The sequence below is a fragment of the Pieris napi genome, chromosome Z, assembly GCF_905475465.1.
Source record: "Pieris napi chromosome Z, ilPieNapi1.2, whole genome shotgun sequence".
Classification (NCBI taxonomy): Eukaryota; Metazoa; Arthropoda; class Insecta; order Lepidoptera; family Pieridae; genus Pieris; species Pieris napi.
In genome coordinates this window covers 9385673-9405518 of record NC_062259.1, presented here as the reverse complement: position 1 = coordinate 9405518, position 19846 = coordinate 9385673, and the positions used below count along the sequence as shown (strand labels likewise).

The 19846-nt window shown below is 33.8% G+C and overlaps 1 protein-coding gene across 6 annotated transcripts in view; it reads left to right on the top strand.

Annotated features, from left to right (window-relative positions):
* LOC125062351 (vacuolar protein sorting-associated protein 13B) overlaps positions 1–19846 on the top strand; it is a 60907-nt gene that overhangs the window by 8897 nt on the left and 32164 nt on the right. For all 6 annotated transcript variants that reach the window (XR_007119242.1, XM_047668200.1, XM_047668201.1 and 3 more), the window contains exons 14-43: positions 864–1093; positions 1722–1853; positions 2374–2493; positions 3030–3087; positions 3314–3462; positions 3653–3729; positions 4469–4594; positions 5078–5277; positions 5614–5711; positions 6255–6538; positions 7478–7554; positions 7646–7667; positions 7888–8010; positions 8525–8643; positions 8784–8887; positions 9433–9616; positions 9985–10098; positions 10305–10371; positions 10994–11133; positions 13920–14028; positions 14186–14232; positions 14974–15103; positions 15485–15582; positions 15713–15883; positions 16946–17061; positions 17553–17673; positions 18044–18212; positions 18497–18604; positions 19045–19155; positions 19459–19609. Coding sequence is in view for 5 of the 6 variants with exons in the window: in XM_047668200.1 (XP_047524156.1) it covers positions 864–1093; positions 1722–1853; positions 2374–2493; positions 3030–3087; positions 3314–3462; positions 3653–3729; positions 4469–4594; positions 5078–5277; positions 5614–5711; positions 6255–6538; positions 7478–7554; positions 7646–7667; positions 7888–8010; positions 8525–8643; positions 8784–8887; positions 9433–9616; positions 9985–10098; positions 10305–10371; positions 10994–11133; positions 13920–14028; positions 14186–14232; positions 14974–15103; positions 15485–15582; positions 15713–15883; positions 16946–17061; positions 17553–17673; positions 18044–18212; positions 18497–18604; positions 19045–19155; positions 19459–19609 (3755 nt within the window). In the remaining variant the exon portion in view is untranslated. The remainder of the gene's footprint in view (positions 1–863; positions 1094–1721; positions 1854–2373; positions 2494–3029; positions 3088–3313; positions 3463–3652; positions 3730–4468; positions 4595–5077; positions 5278–5613; positions 5712–6254; positions 6539–7477; positions 7555–7645; positions 7668–7887; positions 8011–8524; positions 8644–8783; positions 8888–9432; positions 9617–9984; positions 10099–10304; positions 10372–10993; positions 11134–13919; positions 14029–14185; positions 14233–14973; positions 15104–15484; positions 15583–15712; positions 15884–16945; positions 17062–17552; positions 17674–18043; positions 18213–18496; positions 18605–19044; positions 19156–19458; positions 19610–19846) is intronic.

Genomic DNA, 19846 nt, shown 5'->3' with positions numbered 1-19846 from the left:
TTTTACGATGCGCGCGCACCTGAGACACAAAGTTGTCAGTGTGATTATAGCGTGCGCGAGCGAGATGGGAATAAGACAATCTACAAGTAAAAAGAAATAGAATATGCGTGAAGTTAGCAGCTATGCCCAGAATTTTGAATGACCATAATAACCTTTTAAACAAATAAAGGAGTTTTAATTATTTTTTCAAAGATATTTACTATTTAGCAATGATTTTTCACAAAGACCTATTGTTACTTAGTTTAAAGGTTATGAATCATACCAAGTTATTACGTTATTAAATAAATAATAATGATAATTGTTATAAATATTAATTAATAATTGAATAATATACTAAATATTATTAAATTGTTTACGTTAAATATTAATTATTAATTAATTATATTTAAAAAAAATAAAGAAAGCCAAAGAAGTATAACTTCTTACGCGCGTACATAAGTACACGCACCCTTTTTTTTTTATTACTAGGAGACCTTGTGAAGTTTCTATCACCTACATATATTTGCGTCAAAAGTTAAGACAAAATTTTTATAACCGACCAAAGAGATCGGACCTCTTACTACGGCTATGAAACACCAATTTCTGAAGGTATTATTGTGACTGTCACAATTTTTTTTTTTCAAAAAAGACATCAATCCGACCTAGGAAAAGTTTTTATTGGAAGATTCAATTGTCGTTTTTAGGATTTTCATTTACTCCCACAAATATTTCACGATCATAATTACCAAAATCGGTCCAGCCATTCTAGATTTTTACGAAACGAAAAAATACATACAAGCCAGGAACAAATATATAGGCAAAACATACGCAACTCAATTTTAAACTAAATCTAAATAGAAACCTAAAAATTTATTCCTTTTCAGGGTTTGCTCAGCAGCCTGTCAGATGCCATACAAGAGTGAGCCCCTATGGCAAGGAGCCAGGCTCCACGTATCTGGCAATATGTCCCTACAGGCAGCGATCTGTTCAACCACGGAAACGCAACCATATCCTTGTCTTGACGCAAATCTTAATTTCGTCACACACAAACTGCTACACAAGGACTTCTTTACGTCTCGAAGGATTTCCGACTTCAACTATACTATTAAAATACGTGAGTAGCAATCTTCTTTGTGTATTGGTAGGATAATTTCTAACTTATTCATAAAATTAGCACTATCAGTTAGCATTATTGTGAGCAGTGGCTTGATAGCGACTCTCATCCTGTAGGTCTGTTCACCAATGGACTATGTATGTGCGCATTAAACACGCGCTCTTGCGAATGAAAAATTTACTAAAAAATTATTGCTATTTGTTTTACTAATGCATCTTCGTAATTGTCTGGAGACGTTCGCGTCAAGTCACGTAAAATCGCCTGCCAAGTTAATAATAATAAGCCTGTTTATTTTCAATGTTTACAAATGTTAACAATATACAGTTAAAGTTTGTTATTTACATTTTTTTTGTTACTAGTTATTCTAACTTCCTTCAGTACCATTGTTGGGAACCCCTCTTAAAGGCCAGTTTTTTTACAAATTTCTCTATCCATCCATGGCTTTTTTTCTCCATTCGCTTTCTGCTAACGCCTCCATACCTATCCACCTTTTGGTAGGGCGCCCTTTTCTCCTCCTACCCACTGGGTCGTCTCCAAATAGTTGTCTTTAAAGTTCAACGTGTATCTTGCCTACCCAGTTACTCGCCTTTAAACAATTAAAATAAAGTTTTTTAATTTAATTCTCTAGGTGAGGTAAAAATTTGTGGATCATCAGCCCGTTTGCAAGCCGCTTATTTAGTTCCCGTGAGTTTGTTTTGTGAGCAACCTTGTGAGGTTCTCAACCACACAACTTTAGCTACGGACGCTATGCATGATGAAGGTAAGTTTTATCACCATACTATGATAACGCATGGGGCAGGCCCGTTTATTTTGTTGTTGTTGTCACTTTATTGCACAATATAAAAACGATTTAAATATATATATATAAATAATACACTATATTTTAAACGGCCGGGCTTATTTGTACTAAGCGATTTATTTCAGACAAAAGGAGATTAAACAGACAAATAATAAATAAAACAGATTGAAGAAGTGCAAAATTGCGAAATTTATATATTACAAGAAAGATCATAATAATCATTAATCAAAACATACCAAAATAGAGAGAAAAAAATTGTAAAACATCCATTGAATTTAAAATTTCAGTGGATTTTTTACACCATCATTCATAATCTCATCTCTTTTCATCAAATTGTAAACACTATCTGACAGACAGAGACGAAAGAGTATTGTGATTGATTGAGTGATTTAAGAGTGCAATTTAGTTTTAATGAATAAGGAGGATAATCTAATCACTAATGTATTAATAATCCTTTTAAGTATAGAATCGTTAATTTTAGAAGCGGTTGCTATTGACGTCTCTTTAGAAGAATTGATGGTATGGGGCTACAGGGCGAAGTTGATTCACACTCATATCCTTACATTAGGATCAGTCAAAGCTACTGCTCATCATGCACCTCGTAAGTAGCATAACTTAGGTTTACTTATGTAACGTACGCGTTTGTACACGTTTAGTATTGCCTATTTCTTTATTTTTTACGCAACATATCAATTAGATTTTCCAGCGGAAACGTCGGGTCTTGATTATGCAAGCTCATTTATTACTGTAAGCATGGTGTTTTACAATAAACAACATCCAAACACATCATAATGCTGAAAAAACTTATATTATTGACGTCATTACAGAATGTAAAATAATATATTTTATAAGGTTAAAAATTACCTTTAAATATTTTTTTTATAATTCGTTTATTTATATTGTGATTAGTCAAAAGGTCGTTATATCACGACGCATCCATTTCGCGTGTCAACGCGTATTGAACGAAATATTGACCAATCACAATCGAACGGAGCGCCCTATCGTTTCGTTTTACTTTCTCACTGTACACAAAATAATGCATTTGATCGACATAAAACTCTCTTATTTATAAATCTAAATTATTATTATATTGGTAAAAATACAGGGCTATAATTCAAGATGTAATGTAATTTGTAGGTGGTGGCGATCCGAAACAAGTATGGCTATTCTCTGGGCCCGACACAGATACTACCACGTAAGTTTTTATTAGTTAAACATTAAGCCATTTAACGATCATACTTGTCATTATATAATGCAAAAGTAGTTGCTAAATGTTCTCGCGGTCTTATCAAAATTATTATATGGGCAATGAGTTCATGATCTATCTTTTGAGGTGTCTATTTCCTATAATGTCTTCAAATCCGATGTCATCAATGTTCTATTAAAATTTATGTGAATAATTTTTACGAAAATATTTTTAGTCAATATATAAGAACGAGGTTTCAACTATGCCAAGAGCCGACACAAGATTCAGTAGAATATTTCGGTGTATGGTTGGAGCCTACTGCTATATGTGTGGATCCATTATTTGGTGCCTGGCTGGCGTATAAGCCGAAGATGAAAGTGACTGGTTAGTTGAGACACCCTATACTACGTGCAAATATGCCTTTTTCAAATCCTCCCAAAAGGTCGTTAATGCAATTTTTGACTAAATTGCAATCGATTCGTTAAATTTTGTTTTAATTAGTTTTTTACTAAGATAATATTTATTTATTACCTAAAATAAATTTGAATAAAATTTCAGTATTCAATATTTTCAGAGCGACGTTCAACAGTTTCCCTTACGAGAATAATCTCCTCTGCGCAATATTTACCAAAGCGGAGGCAGACAACACCGGTATGTTTTGTATACTTTATATTTTATACAAAATAATCCATATTTTTTAGTCAAATGTACCAGGAGCTTCGTGGTTGTGTGCTATTTTGATACATCTATATCGAAATAGCTTTTAACGAATTAAAATATAACACTGCACGGAATAATTAATTATGGGTGGAACCATAGTGTATTGAGGAACCGACACACGTTGTCAGGCACACTCTAATTGTATGTAATTGTAAATCTAAACTATTCCGAATCCACTTGAACACACAAACAATTTCCTCAAAATCGTTCTAGCTGTTTTGGAGGAGCGTTTATAATATATGAGCGTCCGGCAAGCTTGCGGTTACTCCTTTCCTCTCTGTAGCTAGAAGATGATTATACTAGAAGGTGATCGGAATAACGTCTTTGTTTATTAACTTATAAGATACTAGTGGACCCGACAGACGTCCTGCATGATTAGTAAAGCAAAGTATGAATGTACCGACTGCAGCGCCATCTGGCGGGCTGATTTGTGAATCTAAACCATTCCCAGATCCCCTTGAACACACACAAAAAATTTCATCAAAATCGGTCCAGTCGTTTGAGAGAAGTTCAGTGACATACACACTCACAGAAGAATTATATATATAAAGATAAAGAAAGAAAAATCAAGTAGTATACTATAATTAAAATTAATAACCTAAGCTGTACATAAAAATAAGAATAATAAATTAATACGTAATTGAGGTATTTAAGAGTGTGAATATTTTAGTCATCAAGCGGGCGTGGTGGAAGTCGTTCTGGGTCTGGGACCGAACAAGTCCATTCAAGAACTCGCAGTCAGCACTCAACACACTCGGGTGAAAGTGAGAAGAAGGAAATTAAACCACAAAACAAGGTAAATTCGCAAAATCTAAATTTATATATTGTTTAGAAACGCAAGTAACAAAATATTATGCTACAAGTGTTATTTTTTGTTTCTGCACAAATATATGGTATATTATGCTCGGACACTCTTGGTTTCCTCAAAGTGTACTCCAAGTTGTGAACAAGTGTTAATTGCACCCATATACTGTATATGGTATACCGTGTACCTTTTATATAGCTTTTTAAATGTACAGCTTGATGAAACTTCCTTGAGATATTCAAAAAGTTTTTGTATATATGTAAGATTGTAACAATATTTGAGAATATAGTATCCAAGCACGTGTTCTTTAAAAAGAAAGAAAAGTATATCGATATGATCCTTCCTTTCATTTAAATCATATGTAATCCACTGAGGTAACAGTTGTTTTAATACATATAATATATATATATATATATATTCTATTTCTGGAGGATTTAGGTATTCTGTTTAATTTTCCTAAACTTTATTTTATAGCAAAAGATACCTGAACCGCGTTGGCCTCAACAGACGTTATTGAAAATCTACGAACGGTTAAAACGTTTGTTAATTGCCGTTGAAATAGGATTGGTGAACGTATACGTAACATCCAGCAGCGCGAACGCAACCGGTTGCGTTACAGTGAGAGATGCAATAGAGCGACATGCAATGGCCTCCCAAAATGTTCTTGTTGTTAGGTAAGTGTCTTAATATTTGTCAAGTACAAACATATTGACGGAATGTGTGAGTGATTGTTTTTATTCTATTTTAAATTAGTTAACCATTGCCTCGTATTATTTAGTGTGTAAAACTTATGTACTAAGTTAGGATGCCTATATTTTTAAAGATTAATAATAATTTATAAAAATGATTTTTGAATTTTCTCTATTTATAAATATCTTGCCTGTTCTAAGGTTTCTATGAGGGCTAGCTTTGCTTTTATATGCCTTTTCTGAAACCTCCTAGGTACTGACTGATGTAGTTAATTTGAGATCGTAAAAATCGAGCAAAATGATGACGATGTTTTATTTCAGTTTGGGTCATCTTTCAATAATCTCTCCATCGACGAAACAGTTTTGGGAACGGGTGGAAATAAACGGACCTACATTTTTAAAACCAGAAAATGAAAAGCGTAAGTACCTTTTAGTTTGTAAATTACAAACAAGTTTGGATATGTAAAGATCTAATAATGCATCATGTCTTTAGGGAGCGTTCAAGTATTACGTAACGCAATTTTTGGAGATTATTGACCCCCCCCCCCATGTAACTCGCCGTAACGTTGTTCAGTACTCAAGTACAGTACTGTACCCAAGTATAGTAAAACGTTTCGTGACCACCTAGTGACTCTTTAGTTACTATTATGTGGTGTAAGTCGAAAAAAATATTAACAATAACGCGTAATTTAATCCCCGCCCCGCATCGTAACGTTTTACAAAAGGACCCCCCCCTCCCAAAATTCGTTACGTAATACTTGAACGCTACCTAATAGGCACAACGGACCTAATGAGACCTAATGAACGGACCGAATGCGGAAACTGAGCCCACCAAACCCAAGTTAGCGTTGTGATCACACTATGATTCAAATGTCATTTTAAGATAGTAACATTTAATATCTATTCACCCTTTTCCTATCGTAACAGTGGAATAAGTATATTATTGGATATTTCCGTTTCAGCTGACAATAACACATGTGTTGTGGATGACGCATTCCCATGGAGAATGCGATTGGCCGACGTCTCTTGCTACACTCTAGAAGCGAGGGTTGGTGCCGAGCGTTCTGGTCGGGAAAAATCCGCCAAAGGATTAAAATCGCAATTAAAAAGCACACATCAACTTATACCAAGAACAGTATTAGATCTCGTGACGACATCGATAACATTATCTCTTGTTGCAAAATCTTTGAAAATATTTATCGCACCCAAAAAAGAGAAGAAACTTCAGGAGTTAACCACTGATGATGTAAGTGTTTTTACACGCTTTATATTAGCTTCACCTGTATGTATGTATGTATGTATGTAACCGACTCCGTCGGACTCGATTTTGACCCACTTTAAACGGACAGATTTTATTCAAATTTTGAGCACCTGTCAAAGATCGATGACAATGCAATAATCCGAAAAAAATAAATAAAAAAAATCTAAAGTAGTTGCTCTATAGACGATGGCACAGAGCGCCCCACGCTTTTTCACAATAATACCAGTATTTTTTGTTCATTACCATTTTCAGCCTAAATTAGGAATTATTTTTCACTTTTTAGTTTGATGTGCTTTAAAAGCGTGTTTTTTAGTTTTTTTTAACTATTATTTATTTTTTATTAAGTTTGAAAAACGACAGCTTATGCTACTAAAATTGTTACAAATTCTATTCTCCAATTAATTTAATTAGTCACTGTGCCAAATAATAATAAAACGTTAAAGCAACAAAAAATTAAGACATAGAAAACCAGGCCTTCTGTACATTTCTCAAAAATATGCTTTTGTAAAAAAGCCTTGATAGTGTAAAATAATGACGAAGAGATTATTGCCATTTTTTCTCGTCCTCCCTACGCTTGATGAAATCAGTTACATGAAACTAATTTCACCAAAAAATCGCGCAGGGCATGAAACTCATTTGCATTCAGGAAATTAATGCATGCATAACGAAAATTACTAAATTAATTCATGCCACTAATTTCTTAATGTAATTCCGGCTTTAAGTTTCATTTTATGGTCAAATTCCTACACTAATTTATTTTTATCAATGATACTTACAGAATACAGATATATTATTATTTTTAGTGGATTGTGTTGTGCTTGTGAAATTTGTATAATTCAAAATGATATTTTATTTTAACATAGTTTAGTTTTAGGCGTAACTAAAAACATTTTTTCTTTCTAAAATAATATTACCGATTTTTAGGCAACAAAGTACTTTAGAAGTGGAATTGATTTCAAGCCTTCATCATTAAAAGAATTCGTTCGAGGACCATCTACCAGGTATATTTTTAAAATAAATATTCCTACGTATATTTTTTATAAGCGACTAATATTGAATTTATCTATTATTTATTTTACTTTTTATTTTCAGAGGCAAAGCAAGCAATCCCCAAGTACGTACTGACATTTTATAATTATGGATTTAATTTAGTTTTAATTTTTGATACAATTTTAGTTATAGTAATAAATCTCATTCTTAAATAATTTGTATAACTATCCATAATATTTGAAATCTTTGCTGTAAAGTAATAAATATAATTGTTTCTAGTACCTTCTCTCTCTAACGAATGATATTATGAATATTACATTTTATAATTCAATATATTCATATAGGCAAAGGAGAATGACTCGGAGTCCCCTCGCGAGGAGACAGTGAAGGATGGTCCTATAGTGTCACTTGGAGTCAACATTCATGCAGACACACCACCTATTAATGTTCGAGTGGATCATGATCAGGTTAGTTTGCCGATCAACATAGTATACATAATATAATGAATGGCTGTTCGTTGGTGTAGCTAAAACTCAAAAATTACTGGACGGATATGGCTAATTATGATCTTAAAATATTTGTGGAAGTTAAGGGGAAGGTTATACGGTGGGAAATAATAAAAAATAATACGCTCGTTTTCTCCCTAATAATCTATGTTACCTGTTTTTCTATATACTAATAATGTATAATGTAAGTAGATAAATAAATCTCAATTATTATATTACACACTAATTGGTCTAGAAGCATGCTTAGTTAAAAATACATTTATGATGTCTAGATGTGAATGTGTGAATAGATGTCTCTTCATCTCCAAAGAACTACTTTTCTACGTCTGTTTTTTTGAAAATTTTGTTATATTTAAATGGAAAATATTAACAACTCAACATTCAGTTACATTAGTAATTTATTTTAACACATCGAAATATAACTTCATCTCACCTAAACAGGTGCCTAAGTCCTACACATTTAATTTTATTCCAGATTAACGTAATAGCTGAAGCAATTCACTGTTGTATTCATGTGTTACGATTGCTTCAAGCGTCTCCTCTAAAATTGGCGAAGCAGACCAAGTCTTCCAGCTCTCAGGGATCTCTCTTAAGGTGAGTGTTGCCTTTTCAAAGTAGAAAAATAATTCTTCCCATATCTTACCTGTTAGTTTAGCTCTGTTATTACTTAATTCAGTGAAAAGTTTGTTTCGCTATAAGTTAATGTATTATGTAAATTCAATATTGATTTTTAGGGCCACCTCCGAAGTAGATACGCAGAGTATATCTTTGGATGCAGAGAGCATTCATCCATCTGAGGAACTTATATCAATCTTCCAAGCATATCCTGATAGAGAACGTAAGTTGAAGATAACAATTTATTTTCTATTATTAAACTTAGGCTTAACAACTATGATCTATATGGTATACGATATCATTGAAGTCATTTCCATTACGTGTGTCAAAGACTGATATCAAACGGTTCCTCCTCCTTCTAAGATAGCTTACTCACCGCTGAGCATCGTGATGTCTCCGACCTTGTTGTCGTAGATTAGTGCACTGCTGTTTCCTCTGACGATCTCCAGCTAGGTGAATGGCGTTAAAGACAGTAGTGCCCAGCTTCCGTCTCTTTTCTTCCAATTTCCCGGTCAAACATTCACTCGTTACTATTATTAGGGATGACAAAAAAGCTACATACTAAAATAAATTGTGTAGTCACGCTTGATTTAGTCACGGGATCGTTAAGTCGAACCGCACTATTTCATGGTAGGAGATACATGGCGGCTCAATCATCGGTCTTTTTTGTAGTAATAAATAGAAATATTAATATTTATTACCGTCTCATTTAATCACATTGCGGCAGACGTTTTCATTGCACGCTATTACATACAAATATATTTACAGCGCAAAAGCTAAAAACATTCCTCTGGTTCCAATGGGTGGTGAGCCACGCTACGCTCCTAGTGACCACGCCCGGATTTAGGCTAGCATTTGACGCGGATGACGTCATCAGTAGCTTGGATATGCAAGACAGATATGACCAGCTGAAGATAAAGGTGGCGTCTGCTTCAATCAAGCATTATGAGAGGTGAGCAATTGATATCGATAACTTTGGATTCTGAAGGGCATTTTATTTTATAAGATTTTTAATTTACCTATGATTCCGGCGGTGCAAGTAACCTCATGAGAGCCTTGCCAACATTCTAGCTGGAATGTCGCGGTTTGAAAATTTAGAGATAGTTAATATAATTTTCAAATATATCTGCTGCGCGAACTTCTTATTATCCTAGGCTTGCTTTCCGGATAGTCTAATAACCGTAATAAGACAACAAGTAGTTGCTATCTTCGATAACTGCAATAAATTATAATCTATCTGCAAGAATACGTTTAAACGTACGTGAACGGAAACTCAGTTAACATTTTCATATTTATTTGTGAATAAAACACATTATATAGAGTTAATGAAGATTGGCTGCCCGGTGTGCTTGGAGGAAGGGTGTTGGAGGCTCGAGAGCCAACAAATGCTACGGAAGAAAGCGATTTTCTATCGGTCACTGTTACATCAGTTTTGTAAGTTATTTTTTATTTTATTTAAACAGGAGATGATCCTAAAGAATGAAAAAATTATAAAATTTGCGCAAAAAATAAATTATTAATACACTGACGTCCTGCTTTATATGAGTCTTAGTGAGTGCGCAAACAACAAACATTAGTTTAATTGTTTGATGCTTAATGTTATTGTGTAGAATTTATGTTTAAGTTTGTTCATCTTCCAGAATATCCAAATTACCAGCGAGTTTAAATGAAGAGCTGACACTGAAGTCGTATAAGAAAATAGAACCAGTAAGTTTTACTTTGTACTTTGAGATATGGCCCTATATATAAGCGATTTAATTGTATTATAGTGTATTGGTATCTCGGTTTAATTGCACGCTTTAAACAAAACTATTCCATTGTCTATTTCTGTCAAATTGTTTTTGGAGAGCTGAGATAAAAGTCAATCATTTTTTTGTGATTAAAGGTTAAATCAATGGCGCCAAACCTTTTAGGTTAATTTACTTGTTGACTGTGCGACTTTTGATAGGGCCAGGTGCGACCTGGAGCTCGAGTCTGGCATGAGGGTACTTTTTAAGAAAGGGGAGAATTCGACACTCCCCTGCTGCTTAGCCACTCGGTCACATATCTGCCTGATTGCGTGTCTGATAGGCTAGGAGGTAGGGGTCCCTGTACATTAAAAAAAAAAACCTTTTAGGTTTACAAAAATCTTTGTATCTCTTTCATGATCATTTTTTCAGGCAGGATATGCCCGTTTCCTCACGATGCTTTCCTTCACCGTACGAGCGAGCGTTAGATGCGCTATTGGTGTACTAACGGAGATTAAACCTAGGGATGAGAGTTGCACAATCTTTTAAGAAAAAAACTGTAACGCTATATAAAAGTGTTAATTAAAAATTACTTGTTGCAGGACGAGCGTATTTGGGAAATATATGTAGCCCTGGCACCATTAGAAGCAGTTTTACGTCCAACTATTTTGGAACCAGTCGTTAGTGTTTTCCGACTCTTCACTCCCAAGAATAGCTGTCCGTTACAAAATCAGGAAAATAGGTAATTATAATTTGCATCGAAATATTGGTGATTTAATCATATTGGTAATCGAGAGTACAATTAAAAAAATATATCTAAATTAACATTTAGTACCAGTTTCCAAATACATAAATTGGATCGAGCGAGAACGGGGTTTTTGCTTTACATCATAATTTTTTTTTTAACTAAGGCCTCCATAATAAACTAACTAACTCCATAATAAAGAGAAAGAGTGGCAGGTGGTAGAAGGTCTGGCTTCGAACGCACGTCTACAAAGAATCTTTGGCAATGCTTTGTTCAAAGTACCAAGCCATTAAGGTGTCTGCCCACTATCCCGTAGCATACCATGACCGTACTAGGACCGTTTCAGACAAAAAACTATTCTTTGTATTGAGAAGTATGAGACTATGCCCACTAGACCGTTCCGTCACCGGCTGACACCGTAGCGTGCCATGCACGGGCCGTCAACTATTCGTCGGAGGGAATATTTTGACGGTGCGGACACGCTACGTGCATGGCACGCGACGTTGCCAGACCGCTGCGCGCAGGCGGCTAAACGGTGACTGAGCTGAGTATGACCGTTACAAACCCGTTTTAAATGCGTTGTAGCAGTGTTGCTCTGTTGAATGCTTATAAAGGGTCTTTCATTAAGGGCTTCCTATCTTCAAATTTAAATAAAACAAAATTTGTGTTAGATATCATCAACAATTTTTATTCGTTTGAAAGGCCTATCGATGCCATTATGTGTGGAATATAACATCGTTCAAATGTCCGCCCCGGCTTCTCTGGGTGGCGCGCATCCGAAATGTCCAAAGAAATATGGACCGATCATGCCGCCAGCCCAAAATCCACACCAAACAGTGACTTTTTCGGGATGCATTGGACGCTCTTGGATCTCATGTGGATTTGTATCGGCCCAAATTCGACAATTTTGTTTGTTCACGTACCCATTCATCCAGAAATGGGCCTCATCGCTGAAGATGATTTTTCGATGAAAATTAGGGTCAGTTGCCAACTGCTCCAGAGCCCATTCAGCGAACACAAGTCTTTGTCTATGGTCGTTTACCTTCAGCTCCTGGGTCAGTTGAATTTTATACGGGTGCAGGCCAAAGTCACGACGCAAAATTCGCCAAATTGTGGTCTGTGAAAGGCCGAGTTCTTGTGAGCGACGCGAAATCGACTGCCTCGGATTCTCCTGCATGCTCTCACGGACAGCAGCAAAGTTTTCGGTAGATCTTGCGTTTCGTCGACGTACGGGTGTTGGTTTATCGTTTACTGAACCAGTGGACTCAAATTTATCCACCACACTGCGAATAGTCCTCTCGGTAGGACGATTATGGCGCCCGTAAAATGGGCGAAGCGCGCGGAACGTTGCCCGAACAGAACACTCATTTTGATAAAACAATTTTATCATTTGCACGTGTTGTTGAACGCTATATCCATCCATGATGATTTGGCAAAACAGACTAAATAAATGACAGCCAATTTGACAGATGTAGCTTCAACTAGATGGCCGCTATCAACTGTAAAAGTTCGGAAGTCCCTATTGAAAGACCCTTTAGATGTGTAAAAATGGAGGACGAAAAACTAATAGAATGTGTACGTAAATATGAGTTTATATATAATTTACAACATCGGAAGTATATGGATAGTGTAAAAGCGTTTTTTTATAGAATTGTGAATCCAGTAGCGTCGAGTGTTTTTTAGGCATTCCTCTTCCTTTTCATTCAAAATGATAGCAATCATTGCCAGTTGTTCAATCGTTAGTTTCCTTATAGCCATAAGTAACTATTTCAATATTTCACCACATTAACGCGTCTACGCAACACTGATATTTGTACGAGAATGAACCGATGCCTTACGAGTGTATTGAAAAGATTTCTGCCGTGTCACATACGGGCATCATACAGATTAAATACGGGTTACATACGGGTTGTAAACGGGTTCAGAACGCTGTCGGCCCGCTTCAGTGGGCGAAATAGAGCGTACCGGATTGCTTTCCGTGCTGGATACGTTCCTGGCACGGTTATGGTATGCTACGGGATAGTGGGCAGACACCTTTATGCATCCAAAATTAACCATCATGATCGCCAACCATAGTTTTTGTTTTCCGCTTTTATTATGATTATCAAATTATCTGTTATAACAACATATTTTTTTATCGTAATTTCTAAACGATTTATCGAATAGTCCGTAACATTAAACATTTTTGTTTGGAAATCCTTAGTATTTGGAACTAAAGTTTCGTACTTTAGTTCCAGTACGTCTTTACGCTTTAACCATTTTCTTAAAGTTTCTGTTAAACGTCTAATTTATTAAGTGTCGCGCATATTATAAGTACAACACTATTCTTATACCTAATAAATCAATTGTAGCTACAAAACAGGACAATAGGAGGTTTAACCTTTGAAGCCATATGAGCTACCAAGGTACATATTACTTAAAAAGCCTTAGGAAAAAATAAATACAAAAACATATATCAGCAGAAAAAAATGTTATTAACCTAGAATTTAAGTTTTAAACCCGATTTAGGAGTACCATCATACATTGTTTGCTAGAAATAAAACTTTTATATATTAGATATTTATTAGATTAGATATTTGCCATCGTGGAATTAACGCGAATGGACCGCATTTCGTAGTACTAACGTATTACGACATGGTAATGGTAAAAATAACATTATTAATATTATTATTAATAATTAATAATAATAATATTAATAATAATAATATTAATAATAATTAATATTAATTAATATTGATAATTAATAATGTAACAAAAACCATAAAACAACGGTTTTTTTAAAGGCCGAAAGAAGGACATCGCCCTCTGATCTATGTGAGTGCGGGAGGGCTGCGTCTTCTACTTACTGATCAAATTGATACTAGTAACGGTGACGATACTATTATGTTTGTGGTAAGTTATTATTTATTGATAAATAAGTTTTGTATGAATTATCTTACGCAGTTAAAGCGTACTGAGCTAAAACACAAATATTTATAAATTTTGAAATTTCAAAGCTTTTATAATTTTAAATTCTACTTAATTTATAAAAGTTATTTCTTATTTTCAGCTGGGTAAAACTACTGTAAACCCGTATCCACAAAATCCAATGTGCAGGTAAACATAGCAACTTAACTTTTTTTATAATCTCTTAAGTGAATTATTACTCAAATAAAACTATATATATGGAATTTAATAAGCGAGAAATATAAATTATAATTTATCGCAAGATTTTGTAAGGGATAGATCTGTGAAACTGTGAATAAAAGTGTTGAAAGGGGTCAATTTCGGCAGAAAACTTGTTAGCTAGCTAAAACGGTTCAATGGAAAGCATTGACTTAATCTTTTATAACACGGTACAGAATTCGATATCAGGCTAAAGTAAACAAAAGCAACTGGTTATCTATAAAGATAATTAAATGAAACGGGTATTTAAATGTCTCTGACCGATGATTACAATAGGTCGATTGGGTATTTATATGAATTTCATATATCATCTCAAATTTAACTATGTGAATAAACATAAAATATTCCTTAAATAACTGTTAAATTGTTATATGTTTCTGGCTTTACAAATATCATTAAAGTAATCAATGTGTACCATAAATCTAGAAATCTGAAAGTGGGGGATTCGGCAGGTAATTGTCAGAGAATTTCCCATAAATAAACTATGTCACGTATTCTTGATACTATTGCCATTAAAAAAAAGTTATTTTTTTGCATCGAGTATTATCCATTTATCCTTGTTGAAAATGTATGTACTAAGTAATGTTTAGTCCAAATTCCAAAGTGGTGTAACACAAATTATTTTTAATATTATTTTTAATTATTTTTCTAATATTATTATATTATCTTTAGGAACCCCATAAATCCTGCGCCGGAGAACGAGTTAATTTCGAGTCTTGTAATAGAAGGACGCCAATATGAGATGCTGATAAAGGGTTTGGCAGTACGATCTGTCCAGTTCCAACAGCTGGCCAATCACGAGGTAAGAAGAAAAATTGTGTATATTTTATCTTACTAAATATAAACGAGTAGGTGTTTGGTTTTTCGCTTTTATATTTTAATAACTATTTTATGAACTGCTATTTTTTTCATTTCTAGTAGAAGTAGATTATTTATATAGTGTTGGCCAAGTAACTTCAGCGAGCGACTTTAACTGAGTTCGTAGTACTTGCTCGTACGGGGAAGGAAAACATGGTAAGGAAACCGGCATGCTATACCCTAAAAGTAAACGGCGGCTCTTAGGCACAGAAATCTGATTGATTTGATGTACAAATCTGAGGCCTAGACCTAAAAGATTGTAGCGCAATAGGATTTTCGGTTAATTAAACTTAGTTGATTTAAAATATATTTTTCCAAATTGTAGGTGTTTCAATCAGAATTACTAAAAACGAGTGGCGAAAACCCGGCATTGAAATGGAGTCAACAAATCGATTCGCCAGTTATTACACCAATATTGCATTCGTAAGTGATTTCCCGTTTTTTACTTTAAGATAGAAATTAATAGAAAGCTACACCTTCCAATAAAGGGCCAATTAGCCATAACTAAATTTAAAGAAAAACCTAAATAATACTAACATTTAATATTTTTCAGTATGGACATAAATTTGTTAATAGCACCACCTGTTTATGTCATGGGGGCATTAATTTGTGGACCTGCTTTAGAAGTTAATTTAGTCACCGAATGTTCCTTAGAGCTAAGTCTTAACCGACTCAATATGATGATATCAACCTTTCATCGGCTCACAGAAACTCTGGAACGTAGGTGAGTCATATAATAATAAACATGTATTACATACAAAAACCCTAGAACAGGTTAATACATTCAAGGAGCGTTTACTTTATTTTAAATTACAAATAGAGTCAAAACCATTTACGACGACATCGTTTAGAACAACATACCGGTTATATTGACCAAAATCAAAGGTCCCGGCTGAATTCTATTGCATTAGGTTTTTAATAACAATATCATCGGCTGTTGTGACTATCGGTTTTTACGACCAAATGAGTAGGCCCTTCGATGTCGTTATAACAGATTTTGACTGTGTTTATGTTATTGACATGCTATTGTACACAAAAAAAAAATTGATTTATTTATATTACAATTATTTCCAAAACCAAAAGTTATTTTATAGTTTATTATTATTAAGGAGTTAGTAATAAATTTGCTTGAAACCTATATTAGTATTTTTAGATGTCGTTATTTAATAGCTTGTTGCCTATTCAGTGATAAAATAGGCCATAGGCCTCAAGTGCTGCAATATATAAAAATTCCGCGTATTCACAAAACTTTTTACAAATCGGTTTTTCAATGCGTTGTGTACGAAGGCAGCCGTTTTTCGCCTGATCGCGTAGGAATCTAATAAAAGGTCACTAATAAAACTATTTGAGCTCTGAATTTTTTAAATCTTTTACATAAATGTCAATAGGATAGCCTATCGATAGCTTGAAAGATTTTTATTATACATAGATTACACAAGTTTTCAAATTATTATAAAAATTACATTATATTATATTAATTCAATAAATTACTTATATTGGTTAATACAGCAACACAGTACAGAAACTTATTTTGATATCTAATCAATAGTTATATAAAAGGGACATTTGTCGAAAGTTAAACCTCTGAATTTCCATAACGTATTTATAAGTTATATCTCCATTTATTTTCCTATGCAAAACTGTTTTTTATAGCACATGCATATATATATTTAAAAACAAGTTCTAGAAATATTTATTAGTTTTGTCTTCGTTCAAATATTCTTATAACTTATAATTTATGTGTCGATAAACACCATACAATTATAAATCGCTTAATATTTTCCAGAGAAAGCATATCAGTTATGCAATTAGAAGACAACGTGTGTCCCTACGCAAATTTGGCTATGAGTGAAATGAGCGATGCCTCGCCATCGGATTGTGAGTCTACTATAATAATTGAAGGTAAGGTTCAAGTAAATGCCTGTTTTTAATACATATATTGTACCGTAGTATTATTCTAGGCCTCATAGACTACGTTTCTTCATGTTTGATACTCCGTACAAAACCGAGAGAAACCGATATGATTGTTTTTGTTAATTTATATTGCAGGAGATGTATGTTAGTATAGTCAATATTTCCGGTCGTTGCTGTGTATACTGTGATAGCTGCGTATTATTTGTGTAAAATATTGTTAAAGTATCGTAACTTAATAAACGTACGTAAAAAACTAGAAGCCTTAAGCCAAACTAAACTACTAGGAAGATCTGCTGAATTTACATACTTTAAAAAAAATTGGATTTTTTTTTTGCAATTTCACTGACATTTTTCTTAATATGAAGAATCCCTAATAGAGCATAGAATTAATAAACTTTGACATATTGTAGCTTATTCGTACAAAATAGTTGTTAAAATTATTACAGATATTGTGTAAAAATATATCGTGAATATTACAGATCCGAAGACGTCGATAGACATATTCTCACCCATAGTTCGAACTGATTCTGGCATCGTCACATCACAAAGCGTTCAAAATACCCCTACCCAAAAAAAATCTGTAGATTTCATAGATTATAGGTAAGCAAGAAACGTTAAACCTGTATTTTGCTAGACAATTTTAATATTAAATTTCGACCTACCTGAAGCTTCCTCCAAGCGTATAAATACTTATACGTACGTATTCCGTATTAATTTCAGTCTAATTCAGAGATAAGTGTCATCTTCATCTCCCATAAGTTAAATTTAAAAAGAAATTGACTTACGGAAGAGTTTGTTCCGACTATCAATAATTGCAACCCACTTATATTCGAAGACAATAATTGATTACGAATGATAAAGTCTACCCGATGTAAACAGATAGGAAGCTCATCTAGTGTTGAATGATACCCACTGCCAAACTACCAGAATTGCCTTTTTAGAATTTAAAAAAATTAATGTTAAATTTTAGTTCAAAATCATCTGAATTTTTGGAATTATGGATAGCTATGTGGACAATCGAAATATCAATGTACGTAAACGACGATGCCTCTCCAGAAGTAATCGCACTTCGGCCACCAGTGACCTACCGTCCACCGCCCAAGGAACCTCAGAAAACCATCAATGAACCAACAGTTAAGGTTAATTTTACGATTGTTATTTTAAAAAGTTCAATAACAACGAACTTTTATCGGTTAATACTATAATATATAATTCATACATCTAATTTTAGTTCGTTCATTATTAATAGAATTTTGTATAAAATAAAAAAATTAATTAGATAAAAATAGAAAAATAGAATTGTCTTAGTCTTAATTATTAGTTTAGGAGTGGTCTTCGGACCACATTTCTAGGCCTATTTTATTAACATTTTCTATGTAAACTCACTTCATGTCGGTATTTATCTTTGATAATTTTTTCGTAGGTTATTATAGAAGACCGCGATGACCTTGCAAGTTCTATGGGTGCTAGTAAAAGTCTTACAGACACGGTGCGCCATTCTGACATAGCGAAGCAAAACATCGATCTTGCGGTAAATATAAATTTTAATTTGCAAATGTTTTGTCTTTGTCACTTAGGTAATGAATACAAGAGACCAAATATAAATATACTGTTATATCGTTTATAAAGATAATGAAATTAACACATCATGGAGAAAATTGTAATGAAATCGCTGTTTCGATTTTATATATTATGTTTCAATAATCTTTGATATCAATTCCTCGGTTAAGTGGAATGCCAGTGATACTTATTCTTATACCTGGCATATTCGTATTCGATTCACGGCAAATAAATTGTCTACTTTATGGATACAGAGAGATCGTACTTGCAATAAAAATTATCAACAGGCACAAAAATGTGTTTCCCTTACTTCCATTAGGGATTGAATACGTTTAAAAGGCGAGTGCCTCCGTATTATATATATTATATTTCTACCAATCATGTTTAATAGAGAAAAATATTTTTTTTCAGTCCGTTCTTCCAATGGCACGAAAAACTGAAGGGAATATACCACTTTGGCACGTTAAATTGACTCTGCCTAATTTATACTATTATAGACGTAAAAACCAAAGGAAGATACAGGTTAGTACTTAGTACCACAGATACTGATATTTTTTTTATAATAGAGAGCTATCGGTTAGGAGGCTCATCTGATGTTAAGTGATATTGCCAGAAGGCTCGCAAGTGCGTTGCCGGCCTTCTCATTAATCATAATAATTATAAACTACTAAGCTTGACTTTTTCTATTCTTTAATGTCTTCAAAACATATAAAGTCTATCGTGTTGTCAAAAGGAAGTTTATGTAGATTTCGTTTTGACATAATTCATTCATCACCATTTAGGAACATTTTTCCTTGAATTTCCAATCAAAATTTGTATCCATAGGCATCCCTGTTTGATTTGTGGGTTGGTCTCGGTGCTGGTGAATCAGACGGGCAGTGGTCTTCACCTCTATTGACAACTGGGTCTGGTGTAGTCGATCCGGAGACTGGTATTGAACCAGCGTTGATTCGAGTGGAAGGTGTTCTTGCGCCAAGTAAGTTTTTAATGAAATATATGATGTACTAGCTGATCTGGCAAACATCGTTTTGCCACGTTTATCATTTATAATAAAAAATAGGGGTTGATCGTAGAGGGGTGAAAATTAGGGGCTGTATGTATTTTTTAATGCTGTATCGTAAAAAAATAAAAATATTTTTTTTTATCTAAAAATTAAAAAAAAAATAGGGGTGGACTACTCTTAACATTCAGGGGGATGAAAAATAGATGTACG